The sequence below is a fragment of the Caloenas nicobarica genome, chromosome 13, assembly GCF_036013445.1.
Source record: "Caloenas nicobarica isolate bCalNic1 chromosome 13, bCalNic1.hap1, whole genome shotgun sequence".
NCBI lineage: Eukaryota > Metazoa > Chordata > Aves > Columbiformes > Columbidae > Caloenas > Caloenas nicobarica.
In genome coordinates, this window is record NC_088257.1 from 17065274 (window position 1) to 17092209 (window position 26936).

Below are 26936 nucleotides of genomic sequence, written 5' to 3' on the forward strand. Positions count from 1 at the left end.
GGACACCTTCCTGTGTAACCTCCTCTGGGTGTTCCTGCTCCGGCGGGGGGATTGCACTGGGTGAGCTTTCGAGGTCCCTTCCAACCCCTGACACCGATCCTGTGAGGCCGGTGGCTGTGCCGCGCCCGCCGCGCGGGCAGACCGACCCCGGCCCGCGGTACCCCGCCACCAGCGGCCGCCGCCTCCGGGCTGACAGGAACCGCGCGAGCCGAGCGGGCCCCGCCCCCCGCGTCGCGCCAGGCGGTGGCGCCTCCCGATTGGCCGCGGGGCCGTGGGGTGAGCGGCGCGCGGGGGGCGCCGCGCGGCACGCCGGGAGCTGTAGGCAGAGCGCGGGCCGGGCTGCGCTCGCGGCGCCTCGCGCCGCCCCGTGACGGGCGGGGGGCAGCGCTGCGGCAGCGGCGGAGCGGGCGCGCAGGAGCCGCTGCGCCGCCCCGGCCCCTTTGTGTGGCGCGGCCGCGGCTCCCCGGTGCCGGCCGCCATCTTGTGCCGGGCCGCCGCGTCCGTTTCGGCCGGGGCCTCCGCAGGGGGCCGGCGCCGCCCTCCTGCCCACAGGGGCCGCGGCGGCCGTGCCCGAGCGGGGGCTTTCCCGCGGCCCCGCCATAGGGGCCGCCCCGGGCCGCTCTCCCCGGCCACTGCCGTGCCCCGAGGCGGCGGGAAGCGCTGCCCTCCGCGGCGCGACTCGGCGGCCCCGGGGCCGATGCTCGGCTCGTCGCAGCGGGTCGCAGCCGCCGGGCCGGGCGTGAGAGCCGCTCCGCGCCGCCTCCCGCCCCGTGTCCCCGCCCGAAAGCCGATGCCGCCGCTGGAGCAGCCCCTGCCCGGGCCGCGGGCGTAGCGGTGGGCGCTGCCAGCGCCGCTCCCGACCAGGAGGCGGGCGCCCGCCGCCCACCGGCCGCGGATCAGGAGACCGAGGGCCGGCCCCGAGGAGCTGCCGCCGCTTCCCGCCCCATCAGGCGAGGGGCAGGAGACCCAGACCCGCCCCGCCCGCCGCCGCCGCACCGGGCCGCCGCACCGGGCCGCCGCTGCCGCACCATGAAGATCAAGGATGCCAAGAAGCCGTGTAAGGCCCGGGCTGGCGGGGGAGGCGGCGCTCGCAGCCGCCATGGCGGGAGCGGGGACCGCGGGGCCGCTCTGTGCGTTGGGAACGGCCGGGACTGTGCGCGCTCCTCCGCGGCCCGGTCCAGAGCGGGTTCGGGGGGTGGTGCAGATCGGTGTGTGCGCTGGAAGGGCTCCTCTTGGAAAGGAAACTAATATCGTCAGGTTTGGGGGGGATGGATGCTGTCGTTAATGAAGGTGGCACTTAATCAGTGTACTAAACACCTGCGCGGGCAGCTGCATTTGCTGCGGTCTTGTTTTTTATGGGCTAATCAACTTCTGATTTTTTTTTTTTTTTTTAGAGAATATTTATTAATATTTGGGTACAAGCCTTTCATTAAAGTACACTGAATGCTCCCCTTTAATAAGCACAGCTATAATAATATTTCTTACTGTTTATTCTTTTGGATTATTGTGTCTGTTTTGGAGGGTATAGACATGGTTCGGACTCGGGTAAATGCGAGCAGAATGTCTAAGGCAGTTTTTTTTCCTTTTTGTGGGAAGAGATGATTGGATCAGGTAAAGTTAATCTACATACAAGTCGTGTTTTCCCAGTGTGACAGGTACACAGATGTGCAAGTCAACACTCCTGTCAAACTGACACAGGTGTACCTTGGCTGAAAGGGATGCACGTGTTGCTCTGCTGAGTTAGGCTATTTTTTCTGTGTCATAATACTTAAAGACTAGTTTTTAGGGTGAGTTACTGTATGGAAAAAATGGCCAGTCTTAACGAGCTAGGCCTGCTGTTATTCTCTGTCATATGACATTCCTGTCTGATGAAGAGCACACAAGTAAGACAGTATATTGAAAGTGTATATTTTAAGTACATTGTTTGAGCAGCCCAACAAGAAGAATCACCAAATGCGTATTTTACACAGGAAGTATTAGTGTAGCTCTAGAAGTAACTACAGAAATGGAATTGAGTTTGGTGGTGAAAATACTTTATTTTCTATGACGTGTTAAGGAAACTCTAAATACACATCTTGTAGCACACAATTAGCATCTCTTATTAGTGCCAGTGTGTGGAAATTGCTGAATTGACTGTAATCATGTTTATGAAGAGTACTGTTCAGACAGCATTTTTCTCCCAGGTGTAATACTTAAGGAATGATACTGGGACTCTGAAGCAGTAATTGGCTTTAGAACTTTACACTGGTTTGGTAATTTAAAATAGTGAGAGTATGGCTGCTTCTACCGCGGAAACCTACGAATTTCAGGAGTGTCTCTGCTGGGCCTCAGACTTGTTTGCTGTAGTGGTGGATTTAAACCTCATGTTTAAATAACAATAGCAAATGTTACCAAGAAGTTTTAACTGCTTAAATAGGCTAAATTTGTAGTTGCACTCTTCCACTTCTTGAACCTGAACTTTGATGTTGGTTTCATGATGGGAATCAGAACCAATTGGAACTGCGTAAGCAGGGGAGGGGAAGAACACAGTGTCAAACTACGTTATTTATTTCATCTTGGCTCTTTCACATATTTTGAAGTCGATGGCTTTTGAAAAGATAATAGCACTTAGTTTCTTAGGCAATGAACTTCAGACTCATTCTGTAGATCTGTGCTCCTGGTTAGTCACACAGACTGAAGTGGGAGAGCAGCTGAATGTTTGAAGAGGAGCAGATCCACACAAGATGGAAACATCTGTTGATGTTCAGGGGCTTTTGTGCCCAAACACAGCTGTTGGTTTGCCTTATATGCTCAAATCGACCTGAGAGCTGAGTTGGGCCCACAATACCACTTTTAGACTGTCTAGTTACAAATTATGTGGCTAAGACAGTTGTAGGCACTTTTCAATACCATTGCTGACTAGGTATGCGTTTCTTAGGTGGAGCGAGTATTTAATCGTCTGTGAAATTTGATGCAGGAAAAATGGTTGATCGCTATTTAACAAGCGGTCATTAGGCTGTTCTAAGAGCCTGCACACTGGAAGTGAGAAGATCGCTTTAGCCAACCTGCAGCTCTCTTTGTGGTGTTTAGTGTCATGAAAGAAAGCACAACTGCACTGACATGTCTGTCGTAAGAGAAGTGGGGATGAAATGGAGACACCTGGCAAGTTCAGAGTTTCTGATGTGGGCGCACTGCCTAGACATGCTTGTGCAGTGCTCCCTTTCAGATCTTCACCTGGCTAGTGCTGATGCTGCTTTGTTGTAAAAATGGTGAGAAATGCAGCCAAATGTATGGAACTTGGCTTCTGAGATTGACTGTCACAGAAGAGACTAGTAAAGGGCCATTTAAATGTCTTTTTCAGGTGATGGGAGGTGATAGGCTTTTTAAAGGAGGATAGCAGAGATCCATATTAGGAAAACCTTGTGCTAGGTAGTTAGTGTAGCAGTGGAAGCTGGAGGGGTTGTGGAGTCTCCATCCTTGGAGGATTCTTGAAAAACTTCAGAGGTTTTCAGGTCTTGGTTGGACAAAGCTGTAATTGACCTCATGGTGTTGGCAGCTTTCCTGGTAGCGTGACTGCGAGGCTCGAGTAGCTGACCCCCAGAGAACCCCTCCGACCAGCTCTTCGGAGGAAATGCCACGGGGAAGAATGACTGGCTCTCATCGGGGAAACTTCCAAAGGTTATATGGGGGTGGAGACGATAAATATGAGAGCAAAGAGTCTTGCAGAACCGCTGCTGAGATCTGCCTGAAGGCGAGAGAGGAGCCACTCATCTAGAGAGCCCTGGGTGTTGGTAGGGAAGGCGAGGGCCCCCAGAGGAGGAACGAGCCAGCATACATTCACCTCGGCTCTGGAGTGTTAGGGACCCCTGAAGGAAACGCCTGGGCTTCTAATATTTAGTATGCGGTGTATGCTACTTTGTACAGTTTGTTTCTTTTAATTATTTATTAAAAATAGTTTGAGAACAAATGCCCTCATTTCCCTTGAGGCGGATTGAGACATGATATATGAAAGTACATAGTAGAGGTTTGCAAAATGCTGTATCGAAATGAAGAGAAGATGAAAATCTTAAGTTTATTCTCTCTAGTGTGGTTCTATGGACACATGTAGTTGTTATGGACACAGTGATTCCATGCAGGATTTGTGTATTAAAAATTGATGAAAAATCCATCTAGGTTGGTGGAGAATCGTTTTTTAAATTTTTTTTTTTTTTTCATAGACCTTGCTGCTTAGTCTTATGGTATCCTAGAATTGTCTGATTAGTCCTTGGAAGCTGATTATTAGCCCATAGCTGATGTGTCAGGCTCTCATTTTGCTGCAGTTGAAAAATGTATTTCTAATAAGGGGTTAATACTGCCAGGCACAGCTTATACTGTGTTTGCATCCTATATTGTTAGATTCTGCCTCTGCATGCTGCGTCTGGCTATACTAAAAACACCTGTCACCAACGAGATTGCTGCTGAAATGTCAACAAAATTAACAGAATGAGCAAGGAGGGACAAGATGAAAGCAGGGATGTTTTGTCTTGTGTTAGCTGTACGCGGTATCCACTTGTAGATGCGATAAACCTAATGAAGAGCGGTTACAGTAATTGCCGATTACCACCTGCCCTCCCGCTGGTAAATGTGGCCTTTCTGTAGGGTGGTTAGAGGTGCCTGAGTGGGAAAGTGTGGTGAGTCTGCAGAGTTCCATGGAGGAGTTTTCCCACGAGGGAAACGGGAGGATGTGATAGATACGTGTAATTTGGGTGTTAATTCTGTGCAGCCCAAATCTATTTTGAGCCGGACTTCGGATATTTGAACCCAAAACCAAGTGAGTTAAGCAGCGAAGCTCTCGAGGGTTAAGGGCACACGCTGTGCAGTTTTGCTCGCAGGCACACACCGGTGTAACACAGGGACAGCAAAGGCGCTTTGCTGCCTGGCCGTCAGGTGGACCCCACTTAATTTAGCAGTTCAGCGGCCTTTGATGTGTTTTCTCTTGTCCCAGTGGACGTCAGCTACCTTAGACTGCTAGCTGATTTAGGTGTTAGAGTTTACCATTGATTTTTATCCTGCTGTAGGCAGATATTTTAGGGAAGTACTGGAAGTGGAAGAATCTATGCATGTACATAGAGGAAAATGCTCTTGGAGAAAGTGCAAGATTTGTTGAAGTTTCTGTGTTTGTAAACACCAACTGTGTAATAGTTCAGTGTAACTTTTATATAGTTAACTTGTCAGTAATCAGATAAGAATGGAATTGAGATAAGTTTTGTTATCAAAGGTTACATATTGAGCTGAGTTAGGTAAGTTTTGTGCATCAGAACTGATAATACTGCATGCTTTCGTGAAGAACTGCTGCAGTGCTGGCAGAAGGAAACTGAAGTTTTCATGTGATTTCACGATCATTTTCCTTTCTTCTATTTTAAGCCAATACAGAATCACAAGCTGCAGCATGCTTTGATGGTTGTTCCCCAAGCCACATTTGTACTTGAAGTGCAACAGTCTTACATCTTTATAATACATAAGCTTTCATACAAGATGACACAAAATCTGGTAGCCTGTTCTCTGCTGTCACTGACAGCTGTGAATTTTTTTTATGGTTCAAAGCTCCCTGCTCGTATTAAGAGGTAGCTACTCTTCTTCAAATGTTAGTTCTTGTTAATTTATTGCAGGTTTGACCCAGACTGTTGCTTTGTCTTATGGTGAGAAGGAAGAATTTTAAAGTTATTTGTGTTTCAAATGTGCTGTTACATTGATAGAAAAGAGTTTGCCAATAATCTGTTTCTCGGTCTTTAAAAACTAAATACAAATAGAGTGTTAAACTGGAGGATATTATGCTTGCCTAAATAAGTGGGAAGTAGTTAAGTGTGTACTTCCTGCAGCTTTGGATACAAAATGGGTGTACAAAGTCAAAATACAAGTGTGGTCTGAGTGGAGGACTTTAAAGGTCTTCTGCTTTGCTGAAGGAGAACCCACAGAAAAGGAAAACACTTCAACCTTTGTGCTTGTATCGTCATGAGAGAGACCTTTTACTGTAATTATTTCCTTTTGGCATATAAAGACCTTTTATGATAAGATATAAGTAACCTTAAGATTGCTGCTGGAAACTACGTATGCCAAGAACTCGAGAAGTGCAAACACAGGACAATGAGCCCCCCCTGTGTAGCTCTAAATAATAATTTTAAAAACAACCACCAGCTTGGGTTTTCTTGCCAGACAGAGCTGCTACATCACTGATTGACCACAGCACCTTGTGACTGCACTCTGCCCACACGGGCAGTGCTTTTCTACATTGTAGGAAGCAGTTCTAGGGAGTCCTTAAACATTTTTGTTCTTTTAACTCTGAGCGTGTTGCCTCTCAAGTATCTTCATGGCATGTACAGAACAACCTGTTGCTATAATTTATGGCAAAGGTTCCTGGTTGCCGTATCTATCTGCGGATGACAGTTGCTCCTGGCAGAGCTGGGGAGTGAAAGAAAATCTGGATTCGGAATTAAGGAGGTTGGATATTGTGATACTCCTCTTGCTGTCTTGTTGGTGACAGTTCAATTTGGTGTGAAGTATCACATTAAACCATATGGGTTTGACTTCCCAGTTTGTGTTCTGCCTTGCGTATTTATCTCTTCTCAGATAGTAAAAATACATATTTTATGTATTCTTAAATAGAGTCTGGCTTGACTTCTTAAAAGCAGAAGGTATGTTTTTGAAGCAGTTTTTGGGCTAGTCAGGTAAGAAGCTCGATTCCTGCTTTTCTTTTTTCAAATTGCAGCTGACCGCTGCAGAGAGGAGCTGAACTTTGAAAAGACAGGGCATTGGATTTGTTCTGTGAATAGCAGTTAAATTCTCAGCAAGGAATACTTCTGAGCTGTGCATCGCCTTTTGTAGAATCCTCCTAGGAATAAAAACAGTTATAAAGAGGAAGAGCTGAGAAAAATATTTTAATGACCAAATCCCCATAGAGTAGCAGAAAAAGGCCAGTTTTAATGCAGGTGTATTGACCCTCCGTATGAATTGAAGCTGTGGAATGATAGTTATAGTTGCGCAAGTCCTCAAACCTGTTATTTGCAAAGTTATAAACTTGGAACGAATGCTGTGCATTTGGTATTGGTCTCATTCCAGGCATAGTTCTTTAACTATGCTGTAAGGATCAAGCTCATGTCTGAGGATAATTTTTTCAAAAGATTGTGCTGCTGTCATTCTGCTCCTAAATCTCTCACTCAAAGAAGCATAACCCACAGATAGGAGTATAAAAATACTTCTTATAGAATCATTTATATATTCTCGGTGCAAGGTACACACCATGCTATTTTTTGTCTTGTTCCAAGACATCTCTCAAATACAAGATGGCCTCAGAATTAAATGTTTAATGGATTTGAGAGACCATGCCAGCTACAGATTCTGGTACATGTGCTGCAGATACCATAAATAAGAGTGAAAACTCTTGTGCTTTGAGCATGCCTCAAAGAGTAGCAACATCACCTGGAGCAGGGTGCTTGTGTATATGATGTAAAGAAATGCCCAGCATCCTTGTACGTGTGGCATGACTTAAAGTAGATGTGTTATCTTCAGCCGTCGCCGTGATTAGGCTGGCTGCCCTGTGGAGGGGAGTCCTGTAGGAAACTCGAGCGTGCTCTCTGTCATATATTTTCTGAGTAGTCCTTCATCCTCAATCCTCTGTGGCCTTATTTTAGCCCTGCAAATGACATCACTTCTTCAGTAACTGGAAGAGGAACTGGTGTTTTCACGTGGGTTCCTGTTTTCTCCATTCCCCCTGCATCCAAATAGGATGGATCCTGAGCCAAGATCCACCCAAAGCAAACTGATCGGAAGGCTGCAGCAATAGGAGGAGAGTCCACAAGGTTTCTTTCTTGTGTCCATTTACAATTACATTCTAATTCTGTACGATCAGTATATTTCTAATATTTAAAGGCAGCTCAAGCGTGGATAAATCTTGTATCCTTGCAGTCCCAAAATCACAGCTACAGTTCAACCGGTTGTGTACTTGCCCTTCTGTGTTTAGAAAACAAAATGGCTTTAATTTTCTGGGCTAGACCTGTATATAAATTAATGAAGAGTGGTTTATATACACAGGAAGCCTTGTGTAATATCTTCTTCTGTATTGCTGATATAAGGAGTAAGTCAACAGTACGTGGGCCCAGTTGCTTGTCAGAACTCCTCCACCTTGTAAGTGAAACTTGAGCAATGTACTTACCAGCCAAATCTTCACAAATTTGCAGTAGAAAAATATGAAACTTGTTGGGGTTTCTCACAGAGGTGAAAACTGACCTATTTTTTCAGTATCAAAATCTTAAATTGCTGTTAAGATCACTCAGGTGTCCCAGAAAACTGATACTGCACGGCATGATCCAATTTGTCAGCATAAAATATGTTCTCACTTGAATTATGGATTAAACTTCCTTACAGTTCAGCTGTTCTTGTGTTTTACTTGGTATACAAGATTTGTAAACCTTAAGATTTTGAGAGATGAGACTAATGCTTTATTTACAAAAGCCTTTTGGATCGTTTAACATGGGCTGCGGTGGAATCTTCTGACAAACAAGCATGACTTGCATCAAATCTTCCTAAAGCTCATCACCTGAACTTTCAGCTGTTTCCCTGTCTTGGTGTGGAAGACCAGAATCTAGTCATTCAGGGGCCTCACTGGGCAGGAAGAATCCCAAGTATTTTAGGTAGTACTTGGCTTGCTGTGTCCTAGTTAAACGCTGAATGGGTTGTATTGACTCCTGCAGACACTTTCTGGTCTGCTGGGTGAATCTACTTCCCTTCTTCGGTTTTGGTCTTGTGACATTGGTTATGACAAGAGGCTGAAACTTAGTGAGGTCGCTTAATAAATAGTCAGTTAATTGTGGTCAGACAGTAAGGTGACAGATTTTCTTATGTCTGGAGTCACAGTGCAAGGAAGTTGCGTATGTGGTTGTAAAGTCAGTTCATACGTGACTTTATGCTTAGATCTCCACTTTAGAGAACACGTTTCAGGTTTATAGAATTTCTTTATTCCTACTTGGAGCTAGATTTTACAGAATTTATCCTTGCATTTAATTTTTGTTTTTCAAGATGAGTAAGGTTTTCATTAATATCTGATGATATTCTCTGGACATCCATTCCTGAAAACTGAGGTAACTTTTAAGTTTGGGGGTTTTTTTTGTTTTTTGACATTTGCACTCGTGTTATAAATGAACTGGCATGCAGCCAACCTTGACTAAATACATTAAAATATTTTAGTAGACCGTTCTTCTCAAGGATAGATCCCTCTGGTAATGTAAACCCAACATAATTACAACTTAGTCATGATGAACATGTTAACATCTTTTTGGTTTTGTTCATGAGTTTCATCCTTCTGTAATACGAGTTTCATCTGAAGAAATAAATTGGAATGCTACAGAATATTAAAAAAACCCCAGCAAGTTATAGTGTCAGGAAATACAAATACGAGCTTCCCAGCTGGATGTTCGAGATGTTTCTTAAATTTACAGATGAAATTTTAAACACTGTTTCTGGGAGATGACAGCAGCGAAACTGTCAGGTGAAGATGTTGTCTTTGCTTTAGAGTCGCTGAGTATCTGCCTCACCACACACTGTTGGGAAGATTTGTTGATACAGGCATATTCATGTCCTGACATAAACCCCTGGTAGGAATTGCAGTTATCCCACAAAAGTGACAGAGACAAAATACTTGTGGCTTAGTGTTACTGCTTCATAGTACAGAAATTTCCCCTTCCAATCCAAGATACAAAAAAAAAAGAAAAATGTAACCTGGATTCAGTAATATTCATTTCCTATCTTTCACGTACTGCTTAATACTACTTTTTGTTAGCTCTTCGTAATTTCAAGGGGTGTATGAACAGCTCTCTTCAGCTCCATAAATTTGGCATCTTAACTGCGTCAGTTTTTAAAATATATGCAAATAAATTAATGCTTCCCTCTCAAAACAGGTTATGTGAGCAAGAAGTAACTGTTAGGGGAGGAGCACCTGTTCTGCTGCTCTTGTCAGCTATAATATGTAACCTGCTTTCTCACAAGCGTGCATTGCAGTCTTTGTGCTAAACTATGTCAAAACTGTTATTTTAGGAGTGAAGGTTATTTTAATCCTTTGTTCTCAAAAAAAAAAAAAAGTAGTTGAATTTTGTTTGAGTTGGTATGAAATATATGGTATGATTTGGGGAGCTTTTAGTTGGGCTTTCTGAGCATCTGTGACTGCATTTGAATGTGTAAATAGAGTCACTCATTTTCCTTTTTTTTTTTTTTTTTTTTTTACCTGTGGCCAGAAGGATATTTAAGGTCATGTAATGGACATGAGCACTAATTCTTTGTTCCTGTGAGGATTTTTGGTAATGTCTTCCTTGTTGAAAAGTATAGCATTGATTTAGGCTGAAGCTACAGGTATTGATTTTGCTCTTCAACAAAGCTAATCCATCAATTCTTTTATCTTCACAGCTTTCCCGTGGTTTGGCATGGACATTGGGGGAACTTTGGTGAAACTTGCCTATTTTGAACCTATTGATATCACTGCAGAGGAGGAGCAGGAGGAAGTTGAAAGCTTGAAGAGCATCCGCAGATACCTGACTTCCAACGTAGCCTATGGATCCACTGGCATTCGAGATGTCCACCTAGAGCTGAAAGACTTAAAGATTTTTGATCGAAGAGGAAACTTGCACTTTATCCGATTCCCAACTCATGATTTGCCTACTTTTATCCAAATGGGAAGAAATAAGAACTTCTCAACACTACATACGGTGCTCTGTGCCACTGGCGGTGGCGCTTACAAGTTTGAAGAAGACTTTCGCACAGTAGGTAGCCTGTCTTTCCTTGTACTGAAGCTGATGCTGAAAGCACTGCTCATGATGGGTTAAAATACGCAGTATTTTGAAAAACTGGGGTGCTCAAAGTTTATTAATTATTCATTTCTTTCTCAGTCTTAAGTATGGAAAGCTAGTAATATGCTTTTTGACGTCATAATGAACATGAAGATCTAATGCTAACAGCAAATTAGAAACTTCCATTAATGCAGTGAAATGCAAGACACCTTTGTGGAAGTTAACCGTTTTCTAACCTGTGTTTTCTCTGATGGAAATCTGCTTAAACTGCTGAGGTGCTGGAGCCACTTTGGATTTTCCTTCCAAAGCAGTCTTTGGTGATAGGTTTTCAATGTTTTTGGGTGGGATTACCCTCATTAATTTCATCCAGTGCATTGTTTAGAGATCTGTGGCAAAATGTGTATCTCAAAGACTTTTTTCAGTCTTTTTTCAACTGCAGAGCAGTTTGGGATTTTCCTGAGATGTTTTGATGCTTCCCTTGGTGACGAAAATTGATCATTTATTTAGATGCAGTTTCTATCTGAAGTTGGTTGTTACCGACAATCTTATTGCAGTATCCAGTGTGCCCATGTCCTAAAGTGGCTGAAGACTTTCAATAGCCCAGAATGTTTGGTTTCAAAAATCTGCTGTCCAAACGTGAGCTCACCTGGTTCAGAGACAGACTCTACGGGTGGTTTTTCGTGCATTAGCTGCCTGATTGGACTCTCTAATTGTTGGAACTCCCTGCTGTGGTAAGGGACAGAGCGTGATCACTCCCAGAGTTAGATGGATTAAGTAGGGTATGAAATTACAGCCTTCCTGGAATCCACAGCACCTGTTAAATTGTCTTTTTGCTTTATGAGAGAGCAGAAGCTTAAATGTCATGTGCAAAACTGAGGGAGAGCTGTTACAAACCTGAAGTCTCATGGAATTTCTGACTTGTGGTCTTCTGATCCGTGGAGTGTTAATAAAGTTGGAAGGATAGTTAGTACGGTGCCATTGAGGTTTTTAATCTCTGGTTTTTATCTGCTGAAGTCTTAGAAATGACTGTTTGACTTTAAGATGGGGGAAGAAACCCACAAACTTTGAAAATATGTGCAGATGTGTGAGTTTCACCAAGATCACACTTGATGGGGCCTCTAGGGTATTTGGTGACCTTTTTTTGATTTAGACTGATGAAAAATGTTGCTAACTTTTCAATGGATTAATGTCCAAGTATCTTGGAAATTATCTTTGGGCTTACCAAATCAGATTTTTATACTGCCTGTCTGTTCTTGATTCAAGTCTGAGATCTAGATTTATAGTCGGAGTAATTTGCCAGTTGATATATTCAGAATTTCTCTCTGAATTCTTTGTTGGCTTTATAGGGGGATTGAAGTTTCTGAATTAGTCGCCTAAGCTTCTTAAAGCTAGGCAATACAAATATACTTTTGTAGCATGTTTATGCAATGTTAGAACACATTGACGTTGCCTTTTTTCTTTTTTAACACAGATTGGAAACCTCCAGCTGCACAAACTGGATGAGCTTGACTGCCTTGTCAAAGGCTTATTGTATATAGACTCTGTCAGCTTCAACGGCCAGGCAGAGTGCTATTATTTTGAAAATGCCTCAGATCCTGAGAGATGCCAAAAGATGCCTTTTAATCTGGATGATCCGTATCCACTGCTAGTTGTTAACATTGGGTCAGGAGTCAGTATTTTATCAGTCCATTCCAAAGACAACTATAAAAGAGTAACTGGAACAAGGTAACTTAAAAACCCAAGCTGGGGTTGTTACTCTATGCCATCTGTTTCCAAAGTGGTTGCTCTCCCTGATTCTCCCCACCTATCCCTTCCCTCACTCTGTAGTATGGAAAAGTATCTTTAATTTACAGCTGCATTCATTGAAGCCCATCACCACAGTTCTGTTAGTGAGGAGATTTAGCCAGTAGCGTCTTTATGAATTGATGAGTGCTAGAAGTGCCCCATAGTGAGAGTTCTATTGGTTGTGTCTTTTAAGTTTTGATAATGTGTCCAGTGAACTTGTGTTTCTCTTGCTCCATAAGAATAAATACATCCACAGATTTTACAGAAAGCGATCAAGGATCAGAGTCTGTGGCATCATGTGGGTATTTAGGGAGTTTTAGTCTCTTCCAGCTTTCTTTTTGGGAGTTTGTAACTATTTGTTATGGTTAGCTTCTTGTAAGTGACTTATATAAATGTTAACTTGATTGACAGCTGTTTGTGTAGTGAACCTTGAGCAAGAAAGCAGACAGCTTGGTATCGAAGGTGGAGGGCTTGATTTGTTTATTTTGTTCATCAGACATAAGAGTCTTTGATGTGAGGAAATACTACTTAAAAGCGACTGGTTTTCTTTCTTCTTAGTCTAGGTGGAGGGACCTTTCTCGGTTTATGCAGTTTGTTGACGGGCTGTGAAAGTTTTGAAGAAGCTCTGGAAATGGCATCCAAGGGAGACAGCACGCACGCTGACAAGCTGGTTCGAGATATTTATGGAGGAGACTATGAAAGATTTGGCTTGCCAGGATGGGCTGTAGCATCCAGGTAAGCAAGAGATCTTTTTGTTCGTTCTTTTGCTGGTTCAAGGGACTTCAAAAACAAGGCAGCCAAAGTGCTTTTTGCAAACTTTTACTATAGTCAAGTTACATTTTCATCCTAAAATTTATATATGCTCAGTTTTCCTGAAGATTTAAAGCCACGTGCAGCTGCAGGTGCCTTCTAGTTAAGTATTGAAGTAAACTCATGTGATAACGTCATGTATGCCTATACATGAGTCAGAGAGAACATGAGGTGATCATAGGAGCGGCAAGAGCAAAGTACAGAAGAAAAACAAAGCAGATTATGTTTTCACTTCCTAGAATCTTTTAGTAGGGCCATTGTGCAGAGGCAAGGTAACTGGAAAAAGGCATTTTTGTTGCTCTTAGAGTAGTATCTCTTCATTTTTTGGGGAAGACTCTGCTTTTTTTGATAGATGGCTGTCAGTACAGGCACCTGGCATGATGTTTTTACTACTTTTCTCACTTACGAAAGCTGTTGAACATAAACAGTTCGCACCATGAGAACGAATGTGTCTCACTGTCAATTACAGAGGATTTTTGTCATAGCTGCAAGTTTTATTTCCATTGGGGAAGATTAATTGTGGTGTTACAGCTTCTCTACCCTGAAGAAATGTTAAGAAGAATAAACTTTGGGAGTGAAACTAATATGTACATAAGAGAGTTAATTAACTCTTTTCTCTTATTCAGTAGTAAGAAGTCTTAATTTGCAGTAACTTAATTCTTCTCTCTCTCTAGCCAACTGAGTCTAAGCCTCTTCAGAGAGCATATGCTGAGATGTTTTAATATGTGCAAACTTTACACTTTTAGTCAGTACATCTTAACTCACTCTTCATATAGGTACTTTTTGTTCTCATTTACTTTTTAAGACCCTTAGGATCTCTAATGACTATTTGAGTTTTAGAGTAATTGAGATTCTGGCTCTCCGAACTGACTTAGATATGGCACAGAGTCCTTAGTGGTAAAATATCATGCCTAGCTATGGATTCTTGTCTTGTTTTTTCTTTTTTATAATTTGTAAGAAATAATCTACTGTGTATAGTAACAGAAATGTCCTAATCCAGAACTCTTCACCTATAAACCTACATAGAAGTTTGCCAGCTGTTTATTTTCTGTTTCTGAGGATTGTGTCCCATCATAAAACCATTCTTCTTGTCTCTGTTTTACTTCTACTTTGAGAACAGAGACTGTGAGTGAGGAGGCAAGCGTGTGGAGTTGGAGGATTCACCAGTCGGACTTAGGCATTGACTTAATTTACAGTGACTAGTTTTGCAGAGTAGTCTTGCCTAAGAATAAGACTACTTTTTGCTGTAGATGCTTCATGAAAGTCAACAATCTAAACACAAATACTTTCTTTGGGGTTATTATTACATCAAGATGTGAAGGAATAAATACACGCGTTGTAACTTCAGTTGTCAAAGTGCTGTATGACTTAAAAAGAGGGCTCCTTAAGAATAAACATGAGACTTAAGTTCTATTATAACACAAAAATTACATTCCGAAATTACTTCAAACGCATATTAATCGCTTTGTACTTAATGGAAATTTTTCCTGTTACAGTTTTGGGAATATGATCTACAAAGAGAAGAGAGAGTCTGTTAGTAAGGAAGATCTTGCAAGAGCCATATTGGTCACCATCACCAATAACATTGGGTCCATTGCCCGGATGTGTGCAGTAAATGAGGTAAAAACTTCTGACAAGGAAATGATCTACCTATATGCCTATTATTTGGTTTCAGATTAAATGCCTGCTAAACTGATGTATTATATTAAACCTTTTAGTATGTTCTCAAATGAAACAAAGAAATCCATGTAGTATTAAAGAGCTAAGAAGTGGTTCAGTATATCCTGACTGTCTTTGGAGAAGTGGGACAAGGAGATCTGTGTCAATGGGGAGGGTAACCCAGTGAGGAGGGCTTCAAACCAACCTTGCTAGGGACTGGAGCCCAAAGCCTGCAGAGAAGTGGGGCAGCAGGGGAGCACAGGCTGTTGTGATGAAAGGACCTGAAGTCCCCTTGCGAAAACAGGATGATTGTGGGCCTGACTTAAGCCTCTGTAGGCGAACACGTGCAGCACGGGACACAAGAGGACCTGTGAGTCCTGGTTTGCATGAGGGACTATCCCAGCCTCTACTGGAAGGATAATGTGGCAGACAACAAGCAATCCATGCTTCTCAGCATGCTGGGGACAGTTTTCTGACACAAGCGCTAGGCAGGCTGACTAGGCAAGCGTGGTTCATAGGGGAAGAACTGGTCGGGGATTTCAGTGACAGCCTTGAAATAGTAGAGTTTAAGGTCCTGAGGAAAATGAAGGCAAGTAGCAGAATGCATACTCCAGATGGACTTGAGTAGAACAGGTTTCTGGTTTGGCGGGAATTTAGGAAGCAAGATCTTGTTGGATGTCATCCTGATGGCATAAGGAGCCCAGAATAGCTCATTGATCTTCCAGGGTAGCCTCCTCATGGCAAAAGCAAAAGGTGGGATCCAGACTGGCCAGGGAGAAGCACTGCAGAAGCGAGGAGGGTGCTGGCGGGCAAGTTGAGCTGAACATTGGTCAGCAGCATACACGTGCAGTGGGGAAGGCTGGCCCTCTGCTGAGATGTGTTAGCAAGGACACGGCCAGCGGGTCAGAGGAGGTGATGCTTTGGACATGACCTCTTTCCTCCTCCCCCCACAACCACCACCATTGCCAAGAGAGAAGCACTGACAAACTAGAAGTTGTCGAACAGGGAGGTTACCAAGACGAAGCTCTGCCCTGGAGCACCTAACACACAAGCAGACACAGAGGGATCTGGGTTAAGCCCAAAGAAGCTGAAGCCCAAAATGGTTGTCTCTAGAGTGGGTTACAGGAAGGACACTGCCAGATAGAGTCAGGCACAGCAGCAGGACAGGAAGCAATGGACACAACTTGTAGCAAAGGGAATTCTGATTGGTATAAGGGAAAAAAGATGCTCACAGGAAGAGGGGTTAAGCCCTGAAACATGGACTCAGAGTGAAACTGTGGACTCTGTGTCCTTGGAGAGTTTAAAAATGTGACTTGAGCAACTTAAATGTCGAAGTTGCTGAGAGACCTGCTTTGAGCATATCATAGCACCTGATGGCCCCCAGCAGTTTCTTCAAGCTGAAATTACTCTCCGATTAAAGCTCATAGAAAGTCTTGCTTCTAGTTGAGCATTATTTTTAATTTTTACTAATGCTTGAGACTTCAAATTGTTGTGACACCTGTCATCTTACTGATTGACAGAGAGTTTCCTGCTGTCTTCTGTTTCTCGAAGCTCTGCTAAACAGAACCAGTATGCGTTCAGTGTCAGTATAATTAGCACAGACAGTCAAGAACCTATGGAAGAATACTGAATATAGGCATAGAAGACACGGGTGTCTGAGAACCAGGGATTTTCTCATTCATTATCAACAAACTTCGGATAAAGTGAGGTTTAGGAACAGCTTCCTTAGAGAAGAGCAAAGGAAACTGTGTTTAGAGTTCTACTTAAAGTCTGTGGAGGTGATAGTCTCAGGAGTATCAACAACGTTAGCTGCAGTAACCCTCCTTTTGCTTAGGGGCCGGACTAGCATATTTTTCCGATTTTAATATTGCAAATTCTCCCTCAGTGTCTTTTTCTGTCTTTCTCTCATGTCTGTCTTGGAGAAGAAAGTTGATTTTGTGGGTATTGAGCTAATTTTGGTTTTTTGCTTTATGGCGAAGCTCGATAACAAAAGACTTAAAATGAGGGTAAAGTTGAAAGTGCAGTAATAGTCTTGAGTCTGAGGCAAATGTATGCAATTTATATGTAAAGGCAGGGGTAAATGAGTACGAATCAGAACTCATCAACAGCACAAATTAGCTTTACTCCAAGAGTTTTTTTTGGTGTAATTCCAACTATATTACAGAACTACAAATCGTGTTTTTTAAAAAAAAAAAAAAAGTTAATAGGAATCCACAAACTAATGTCTTCAACTGATGTATAAAGATAAAATGGATTTAATTATTTTGACTTCCTGCTATAGGGCAGAATTATGTTTGACTGGGTGCCTTAACAGTTGTCTTTACTGTGAACTAATCAAGATGGTGAAAAGCAGTTGCTTGTTTGTCATTTGAATAGGGGTTGGGTTGTCACACTAGTTCTTGTAGCAACCTGGATATGAGTATTCATCTAATGTAATTAAGCACTTACTAAGCACTATGTTAAGCACTAACACAATTACATTTTCTATGGATCTTGCTCTCATATCATTAAATCAGTGTTTAATTTTGCTTCTACTTAATATTGGATTTATATCAGTGAATGGGGAAAATTGAATGTTTTTCACTCTTTTACATTTGACTTGATTGAAATTCACAGGTCACTTGTATTTAAGTCTTAGTCTAATCTTATACTGAGGTGTATCGAGGTCTGAAGATGAAAGGAACATCTGTTATGTCTTACTGTCTTCGGCTTCTTTACAGTGCTGCCTTGTTGCATATGGATCAAGCAGCATTGTACAGGGCTATGAAGGCATTGAGTCTTCTCTACCAAATATATAAGTATTTTTCATTTAATTTCACTTTTAGCTGGGCTACTTCTTTGACTTAGTTACTGAAAATGCTCACTTAATTTGAAACACAAAAACTACTTCTCCGTTGCACGTTTTTTCCTTTAAGAATATTGTGTTTTAAATTTTGGAACCATGTTTTAATTATGGGAAGGTTGGTTGTTGGGGGGCGGGTTTTGGAGTTGGTTTTTTTTTGGTTTCTTTTCTTGCTCAAGACAGTCTGTTCTTTCATAGCTTAGTTTTTCAAAGCTGTGCTAAACAGTGACAAAACTTAATCTTTTGCTGTTTTTTCTCTTCTTTTTAGAAAATAAACAGAGTTGTGTTTGTTGGCAATTTTTTACGTGTGAATACTTTGTCAATGAAACTTCTTGCATATGCACTGGATTACTGGTCGAAAGGCCAGCTGAAGGCCTTATTCCTAGAACATGAGGTATGCTGTGCTTTCTTATTTATCTGTATGTATTGTTTTACCATAAATCAAGAACACAAGTACCTGAGATACCACATACTCAATAAACATGGAAAATCAGAGGAGGTTTCTCAGAGTGTGGTTCGCTGGGGACAGCTCTCTCTGCCGGGAAAGTCCTTCAGTCACTTTGGAGTATCTCAGTTCACGCTACAGATTATTGGAGAGGAACAAGAAAATGTTATGTTCTGCACTAAGGTTCAACAGTCTTCACAAGGTTTTGGGTGGTAACAATACTAAGTATTGGATTTCAAAAGATTACAGGGAGATCTAAAGTGTAGACCTTTTGAAATACTTCTATTGTTCTCACCTGAGCTTGAGCAACATCCTGCAAATGGAGACTGCTTTTAACAAAGACTGCTTTCCTGCCACACAGACACACCTTGAAGTTGTTGTAGTGGTTTCGTGCTCCGAGATCAACCTGCTCTTGGGCAGCTTCTGCAATCTAGATCAGTATGTAATGCTGAGAGAGTTGACCTGTTTTGTTTCAAATACAGGCAACCAGTATTATTACAGTTGGGAGACTTGTAGCTTCATGGCAGTTGGCTGGCCATTTTTACTCTCCATTTGGTGGTCTGCAAATATTACAGCATTACATCTGTTCCCCTTCAGTTGATTCTCACAACTTTTTTCTTCTGCTGTTATCCTGAGACTGACAATAGCCTGTCTTGGTGCTCATGTGTGCCGCGATAGCAGAATGGTTCCTTGTTAGTTCTACCCCGCTGCAGATTTTTTTGGGATAAATTTTAAATTCTTGTATTTGGTCAAGTGGCGATTCCAAACACTTCTGTATTTTTTAGTTATAGGGAGGGGTAACATCTTGTTTCCCCAGAGGGAAAAGTAATCCAAAAGCAGAACATGGGGAGTTTGTATGCAGGTAAGTATACAGTCCAAAAAATGGCGTTGAAACTTGGACATAAAAAATGTGAGGTGCAGTTAGCTTGAGAAATTTTTGACTTATACCTTAGGAATCATGTTGCTATGGATATTGAAGATTGTGTAGCAACCAAAATACGCAGCTCCTGTAGGAAAAACAAGCCAAACCTGATTTCTGTGCTTTAGGAATTGCTGGTACATGTCTTGGAAGTCCTGCAGTGTATGAGGAGCCGTGGGGCAAAATCTCCTAAAGTTAAGCTAGATAAGGAGAAAATGTTTGTTTCACAAAGCTTTAAAAAGTTATTATGAAATACTATGTATTAAAAGTGTATGGTGTTCTTTCTGTAGCATTGGTCCACCAAATGCTTTGTTGCCACTGAAATGTGATTAGCGCGGAATCTAATCTGGTACTTGACCCTGCAACATTTTTTGTTTGTTTCGAACAGGGGTACTTCGGAGCTGTCGGTGCTCTTCTCGGCCTGCCAAATTTCAGTTGAGATACCGGATGTCACTACACTGAACTATTTTCCACCTGAATGACACTTGTTTATGGCAATGGGAACTAAATCTGGAGAGGAGAGAAGAAAATAGCACATTTTCTGTGACTGTTTTTAAGAAGTGATGAGCTACTGAATATTGCCATTATAAGGAGGGGGTTTCCACTCTGTTGGGCATTGAAAAGTGAAATATTTTGGGATATCTTTTATGTTCTTTGGTACATGTAGCCAATATTGAACTTTTAATATGCAATACATCCTCTGATGACAAGCTTCCAGAAGAAGGAATGCTGATCCTTTAAGTACTCAGTGTGAAAATATTGCAGATTTACTCCTGAGGCTTCAGGCCTGTCAGTTTTTTATATAATTGATGAATGAAAAGTTACTTTCATTAGTTATACTATATTATGAACACAATTTCCCATGTGTACTTACAGAAAACAACTTCAAAAACAGTAAGGTACTATCTACAAGACGAGGAAACTGTAGGTAATTGCTTCTCACAGTTACAATCGTAATTATTTTATTATTATGCGTAATAAGTAATATGCTTTAATTTTCAGCGGGAAGTATAGTAGTAACAAACAAAAAAATCAGCCAAAGCAGCAGATTAAGTAGTTGATGTTTTGAAGGTTTTGTGAAGGTATTCACTTGCCTTCTTCATTTATTTGAAGATGCATCTGTTATTTTGGGAAGATCCCCCCCGTCTTTGGTCAGATTTGGAAAATAATGTGATGATTAATGAAGGTAGATTTTTCAGGTGTGGGGTTTTGGTTTTGTTTGGGTGGGGTTTTTGGGTTTTTTTTTGTTTGTTTTTCTGAGGACATGACTTCCAGAATGTCTTCTGGGTTTTTTTGGTCTATTTTATAAATTCTGACATCGTGCATTGTTCTTTGTAGAGGTACCACAAAGCCTGAGAGAATTGAAGAAATCCTTATAAAATAGACTAAATATGGAACCTCATAATTCTGATGCTTTGGCTCGTTTCTCTGGAGGTTTGGAAAATTCCTGCCCCATCCCACTAATTGGAAAACGTGATTTCTTCTTAATTTTATGAGAGCAAATCAGAATCTAATTGTGTGTTGAAAATGAAAGGTGGTTAGCTTGCTTTTGGATGTGGAAGTTTTTGAAAGCCGAGGACGGCATCAGAGTTTGTATTGCAGCACCAAACGGACCAATTTTAGTGCACTTGCAATACGGAACCGTTCATCAAATTGTGGCCTTGGGATAAAATCCGTACTCTGGAACTGATCTCTGCGGTTTTCTGTACACTTTTAAAATTTACAGTTGTGATTATTGTAACAAGTTTAGTCCTGAAGCCAGGGCATGAGATCTTAAACTTGTAAGAATATTACACAGTCATTAGGTGTATGACTCTTTGCGGACTAAAGAGCTACCTAATTTTATTATATCATTTTAATGTTAAATATTTTTCCTATAAGTGCATGAGGAGCAGCCAGACTAGAACACATCCCTATGTTGGGTTTTAGGGTGTTTTTAAAACTAATTGCTCCAGTATTCCACAGCACGGCTGTGTTGCATTCACAGACACATCCACCTAGTGCATTAGAAACCTCTATGTGCTATTTTCAGTCTTTCTTTTCTTAAAATCGAAAGCCCCATACTAACATTATATGTTTGGAGGTTTTTGTTCGGTTGATTTGGGGTTTTTTGGTAAGTCTGTGGTCATTTAAGAGTACATTAACTTAGAGCAGCCAATTCATTAAGCCCAATGCCAATTGCAAACGCAGTTCCATTTATTGTTGCTTTTCCCAGTACCCGTACTACATTTCCCTTGTGCTTGCTTTGGTGTTTCATTTTAGGCATTAAAAAAAGAAACAAAAATTACACTCGCAGTTCAGCTGATCTACTGCTAAATCAGAGCACTTCAGAAAATAAGTGAATATGGTTTTTTATAGAATGCCTCTCTAAATGCTGTATACCGTTCCTTTTAAGTTACAATTGACTATAGAAAGTACCTTTTATTTGGTTATAAAACTTTGTAAAAACTTAATTTTCTAAATGTTTTGACAGCCTCCTGAAAATTTTGCGAACCAAATGCATATTTTATTCCTTGCTAAATGAAGTACTTTAATGCACGTACTACAGCTTTATTAGAAACAGTTCCTTCAGACCAGATTTATTGGTACTTCTCATTTTTTGATACTGAAAGAGCTGCTCTTGAAGCAGTGGTTAGAAGTCACTTGTATATTTAACCAGAAGCACATGTGGAAGATGATTACCTAATGACCATGGTTAATTTAAACTATTTGAAGTTGATGTGACCCAAGATGCATTTTTAAAGTAAATTGTACAGAGTTACAGAATAAATCAATGGAGTAATTCTTGAACAGCTGTACTGTATAGAAACTACTGTGAGAATCAAAAAGTATGCCCTACCTCTATTTTATTGCCCTTGAGCTTCTAAAAAAATTGGCTTCCTTTTGCTAGTTTTATCAGCACAATTGTTACTTCCTCACAAGAGCAAGCAGGGAAGTTTTCAAGCCCTGCTTTAAAGCCCAGAGCTCCTGTATTTCAGCGACATCTTTGGGTTTCATCTCATTTTCCCTCGACTTATCTTGTTACTAGAGTCTCCAAAGATTGACTCTACAATCAGTTAAAATACCAGGCATCACATACAGTTGCAAGGTAAGCCTTGAAGTCTTTTCATCTAAATTTTCTTCTAAATAGGTTGAAAAGGCTTGTTTCTTTTATACAAATCACTGGAGTAACTTGTTTTTTCCTGATCTGCGTTTTTACTTTCACCCTTGCCGTTTCTTTTCCTCAGACAACTGGTCGAAGCGGCCTTAGGGTGAATTGATTCCGTGTGTCGTACTGCAGCAGAGAAAATTTGGGGTTTTCTCAGGGCTGCTGTTGTCTTATCAAGTGGAACCACTTCTCTACAGGAAAGTTGTGTGATATTTCTTTTTCTAAAGTAAAGCACAAAGCCCATTTTGAATGTGTAATTGTGTTCAGCTCAATCAGCCGTGTGAGTGCCTTTTAATTTTTTCATATGATGCCAATTTTGCTGGTACTGGGACTTTTACCCAGGAGGTTTCCTAACCAGTGTTGCTTACCAGAGAAATGGCAGATAATTTTATTGGCCACAGAGATGATCCCGTCAATCCAATGCAGCTAGAGATGCCAGGAAAAGCAGCATCTTCTAAGTATTACGCACAGTTTTATTGTATCAGTATCTCCCTGAAAATCATGCAAGTTTTTAGTCAAGTAGCTTAATTTTCAGACGAATCAATTCCAAGTCAGTATGGCTATGAAACTTAACCACTTTCACCTTTCTAGCTCTACTGGGGTAACTGCAATTTGAACAAGAAGGGAGCTTCTCTATGATACATTTTAAGTATTTAGCAAGCTGGAATGAACACATCCTCAGCATTCTTTACTGAAGGCAGCAGAGGCTTAAATAGAAACACCTTTTCATTCTTTTGGCAAAGCCTCAATAAATTTAACACTTTGGAGAGAAGCAGCACTGATAGACTTTCTTTGTCGTATAGTTTGGTGCGGGTTTTCAAGGGGCGTTCAGATGTCTGACCTGCCTTTCGGAGATCTTTCCCCTTTCCTCTGTAGGGTTCTGCAAGCGAGCACCTCTGTAATTCTGCCAGCACCCCCACTCATCATTTGAGAGGTACGGTGTGGAAGGAACATGAAACCACGCTGTCCTACTTACTCTCAGCCTGCATATTAAGAACAAAAGTTCAGTTCTGCCTTTTCATAATGGATTAAATATTCCTTCAGGAGTAATGTGAGAGTCCTACCTGCATTTGAGTTGTTGGTAGTATACATGCAAGGTGATTCTGTTGCCTTTTAAGGGTTGTAATCCTAACTCTGTCTCTATCCAGTATTAGGTCTTCAGGAAACACCTACTTGTAGATAAGTTGCAATCACTTCTTATTTCTAGATGTTGCAGAACAATAGTGGGATTTTAACATTGGGAACTAACTGAAGTGTCTTCGATCCAGAGCAAATCTGTGCTGCTTAAAGACTAGATTTTGTCTTATGTGTTCAGTCATTAACCCATGTTAATGCCTAAATTTACATTCAAGAAATATTGTTAAGTATCACTTTGCTCACATTCTGAATACGCGCTGGCTGTAATCCTGAGGAAGCGGTTGAGTTCAGAACAGAGGTGAAGGTCAGTGCGGTTCCATTGAGCTGGTTGTGGTCAGCGTTTTATCCTGAGTCCATTTGCACACGTTATGAGATTAGTATTTTCTTAGCTACAGGGCTTTCTACATTTTTGTTGTTATTATTATTATTATGTAGGCTTAAAACACGTCATAGAGCTTTGCTTACATTAAAAAGTGAACAAAAATCTGTGGATCAGAAGTACTGACCAAGACCTGTAGGTCACAGTGCAGAGCCTGGCATGTGCTTGACACATACAGTTACTGGTTTGATTTTATTAATTTTTGCATTTCCCATTAACGCATAGTAAGAGGGGGCAGACTTAGCAATCCTTGTGGGTAAAATGGGTGAATTAAGTCCTCGGACGTGACCATGGGAGATAAAAACATGATTTATCACAGGATAGAGGGATAATTCCCTGCTTACAGTCTTTCGGTTTTACCGATACATTCCAAAGTACATCACCAGTATTCTGTCATCTGTGATAAAATTACTAATTCTGTAAGTTTAATAGGTCTGCAAAGAAGCCTGTTTTATTAGTTTTCTTTACTTCGCACATGTAAAGCACATTAAGTATTCTTAAAAACACACTTTCTGAAAACATCTCAAAAGATGCTGTAATATATTTGTAATTATTACCGTGCTAATGGAATATGTTTGAGCAGTCTAGGTTTGCATAACCGAGTGCCAAATCCTGCTCACCGTAGTTCCTTGAGTAGGTGATTCTCTTCAACGGGGACTGTTCTGAACTAATGAGCAAGATTTGGCCTCGAGGTCTCTGCCTGGGGAACGCAGTAACGCTACTTCGCATATTCCTGCTGGTGCTAAATCGTTTGCTGAAAATCAAGATTCTAAATAGAAATTGTAAATAAAATATTTATCGCCTGGTCCTTTTGACAGACTTAAAACTTATCAGTTACAAATATTTTTTGGCCTTATTTCAAGTTTCCTGTGTTTTTGTTTGGTTGGTTTTTTGGGTTTGGTTTTGTGTTTTGTTTTGGATTTTTTAGAGTATGTGGCCTGTGTTTGTTAATGTGACAAGTCATTGGCAGGTTTGGCTTCCTGTGCATTTCTATAAGGCCCGTAACATTCCCCACGTGCATGATGACTTTTCATTGCTGGATTTCAGTGTTACCCTTCACCTTGTTTTGTCATTGTAGTTGGTTAAACAAATTGTATCAAGTAGAACACGATTGGCATTTGTTCTCTGCTAAAAGTTCAAGAAAATCAGCCGTTACTGTAACCATTTGGGGAAGTCGTTGAAAATGCAGAAATACTCATTTTAAATCATTTTAAAAGCTAAATGTGTTAATTAATCTTGCCTGTGAAATGAACTGGAATGGTTTGTATCAGTTGCTAATCTTTGCTATAAATTGCTCGCATTTCACAATTCTTCTACCATCAATTTAAGAACATTGTAAATACAAGCTTTGGGAGGAGGTTTATTAGTTTTGGATTGTGCATTACAAAAGAATTATAAGACTAGTGAATTAGTATTTTGAGGAATATTAAATTACAACACCTGGAACCTGAAAATCAGTGTGGTGATGTTATAAGAGACAGGATATAGAGGGCTTTTGATAATCTGCACTTTTTTATGTTTCTGATTTTTGGCATTTTATCCGACGAGTATTTAATTTTCCATCCACTGTCTTGTCATACGCAGGCCTTCTGTTAATAATCACCAGCTGCTGTCTTCACGTATTGGTGTTAGTTAGCAAAGCGGACAGGCAGGTTTATAAATTATAAACCGTTGTAGGATGGTAGTTCTCCGAAGAGCCATTTGGTTAAATTGCCTTATTCGATTACATTGCACTCATGTTACGTCTCCACTTTTTGTTTACTGTTCAGACACTGAAGATGTGATGTAAAAATATGTGCTATAAATTTTTATTCATAGATTACTGATTAATACCTTTGTGTCACCTGTTAATACAGCTCTTGTAAATGATACCTTTATGCCATCTGTAATACAGCTCTTGTAAATTGTTTAAATTATTTTTCTTTTATAGATTCTCATTATTGAATGTACAGGTTAGATCCCTTTAATATGTCACAGAGTCATTTGATTTGGGCCCAAATATGGCCAATGCTGATCATTCATCCCACCAAAACTGTAAATAATTCTTTACTGCTCGTTTGCATGGATGAAGTTTGGATTTCATTTACTTTGTCATAACCCAACTCCTCTGTGATGGGCCTACTTTTTACAGTTTATTTTCCTGGTTTTATTACCATTTGTTCTGTACGAATGTTGAAACAGTACTTTGTCTTTTCCTAATAAATAATTTGAGATTGTTCTTTGCTCATTGCCTACATTTGTGGGTTTCTGGGGAGGGATTTCTGGGTGTGTTTTTTTCCTTTAGCATCATAAATTGCTGTGATACTTGATGCTGGGGGTTGTTGTGTAACTTTTCACAGTAAAGAAACATGACTGGTATGTTTTTCACCCTCTTTTTCTTCTTCTCCTTTTATTAAAGTCTGTACTTCACAGTTCTTAAATTTAGGTCCTGTTTTTAAAAAATGTTTGATGCCCTAAAGACCCTGAGTTTTGCAGTCTTGAAGCAGCAAGCGTACCGTGAAGCTCCCGTAAGCCTTTGCCTTCCAAATTAATTTGAGAGCACATGCTGATTCATGCACACAGGTGACTCAGAGTGATGTTTTCCTGTTGAATAAAATACCTCATGTATAAACCACACATAATACATAAACTGCAATGACTCCTCTGTTGGAATTGTTCCTTGCTTATGTTTCGGAAAAGCCAAATTCCGTTGTCCTGAAGTTGTTGTGAGCGGTGCCCACCAGGCGAGAAGTCAGGGTCTGCGTGCTGGCGGTGCAGCTTGTGACGGGCTCGCCATGTCACAGACTGTTCTTCGGGGTTCACTGGACAGATTTTAGCCATCCAAACTACAAATCGTTGCTTTAAACTGCCCAAAATGAAACCTTGAAAATTCCATTGCGCGTCGTATCTCCCTCGAGTCTGGCACAGTCTGCACCACGGTGATTCTTTTACCTGGAGGAAATGAGCTTGTAAGAAATACAAGTTCCTTTACAGGTTTATGGACTGTTGATTTGTTTGATTTGCCTTTTAAAAAACAAACAAA

At 41.1% G+C, this 26936-nt stretch overlaps 1 protein-coding gene across 3 annotated transcripts; it reads left to right on the forward strand.

The window, feature by feature from the left end:
• Positions 1-562: 562 nt before the first annotated feature.
• PANK3 (pantothenate kinase 3) lies at positions 563-26132 on the forward strand. Of its 3 annotated transcripts, none has more exons than XM_065644082.1 (7): positions 563-1057; positions 10411-10763; positions 12262-12515; positions 13134-13310; positions 14882-15005; positions 18155-18280; positions 19639-26132. In XM_065644082.1, exons 1-7 carry the CDS (start codon positions 1030-1032, stop codon positions 19687-19689), a joined length of 1113 nt encoding a protein of 370 aa, XP_065500154.1. In that variant the 5' UTR covers positions 563-1029; the 3' UTR covers positions 19690-26132. The 3 variants fall into 3 exon arrangements, with proteins under 3 accessions (XP_065500154.1, XP_065500155.1, XP_065500156.1); XM_065644083.1 differs by lacking the exon at positions 563-1057 and adding an exon at positions 7754-7814; XM_065644084.1 differs by lacking the exon at positions 563-1057 and having other exon boundaries at positions 10712-10767.
• Positions 26133-26936: the final 804 nt, after the last annotated feature.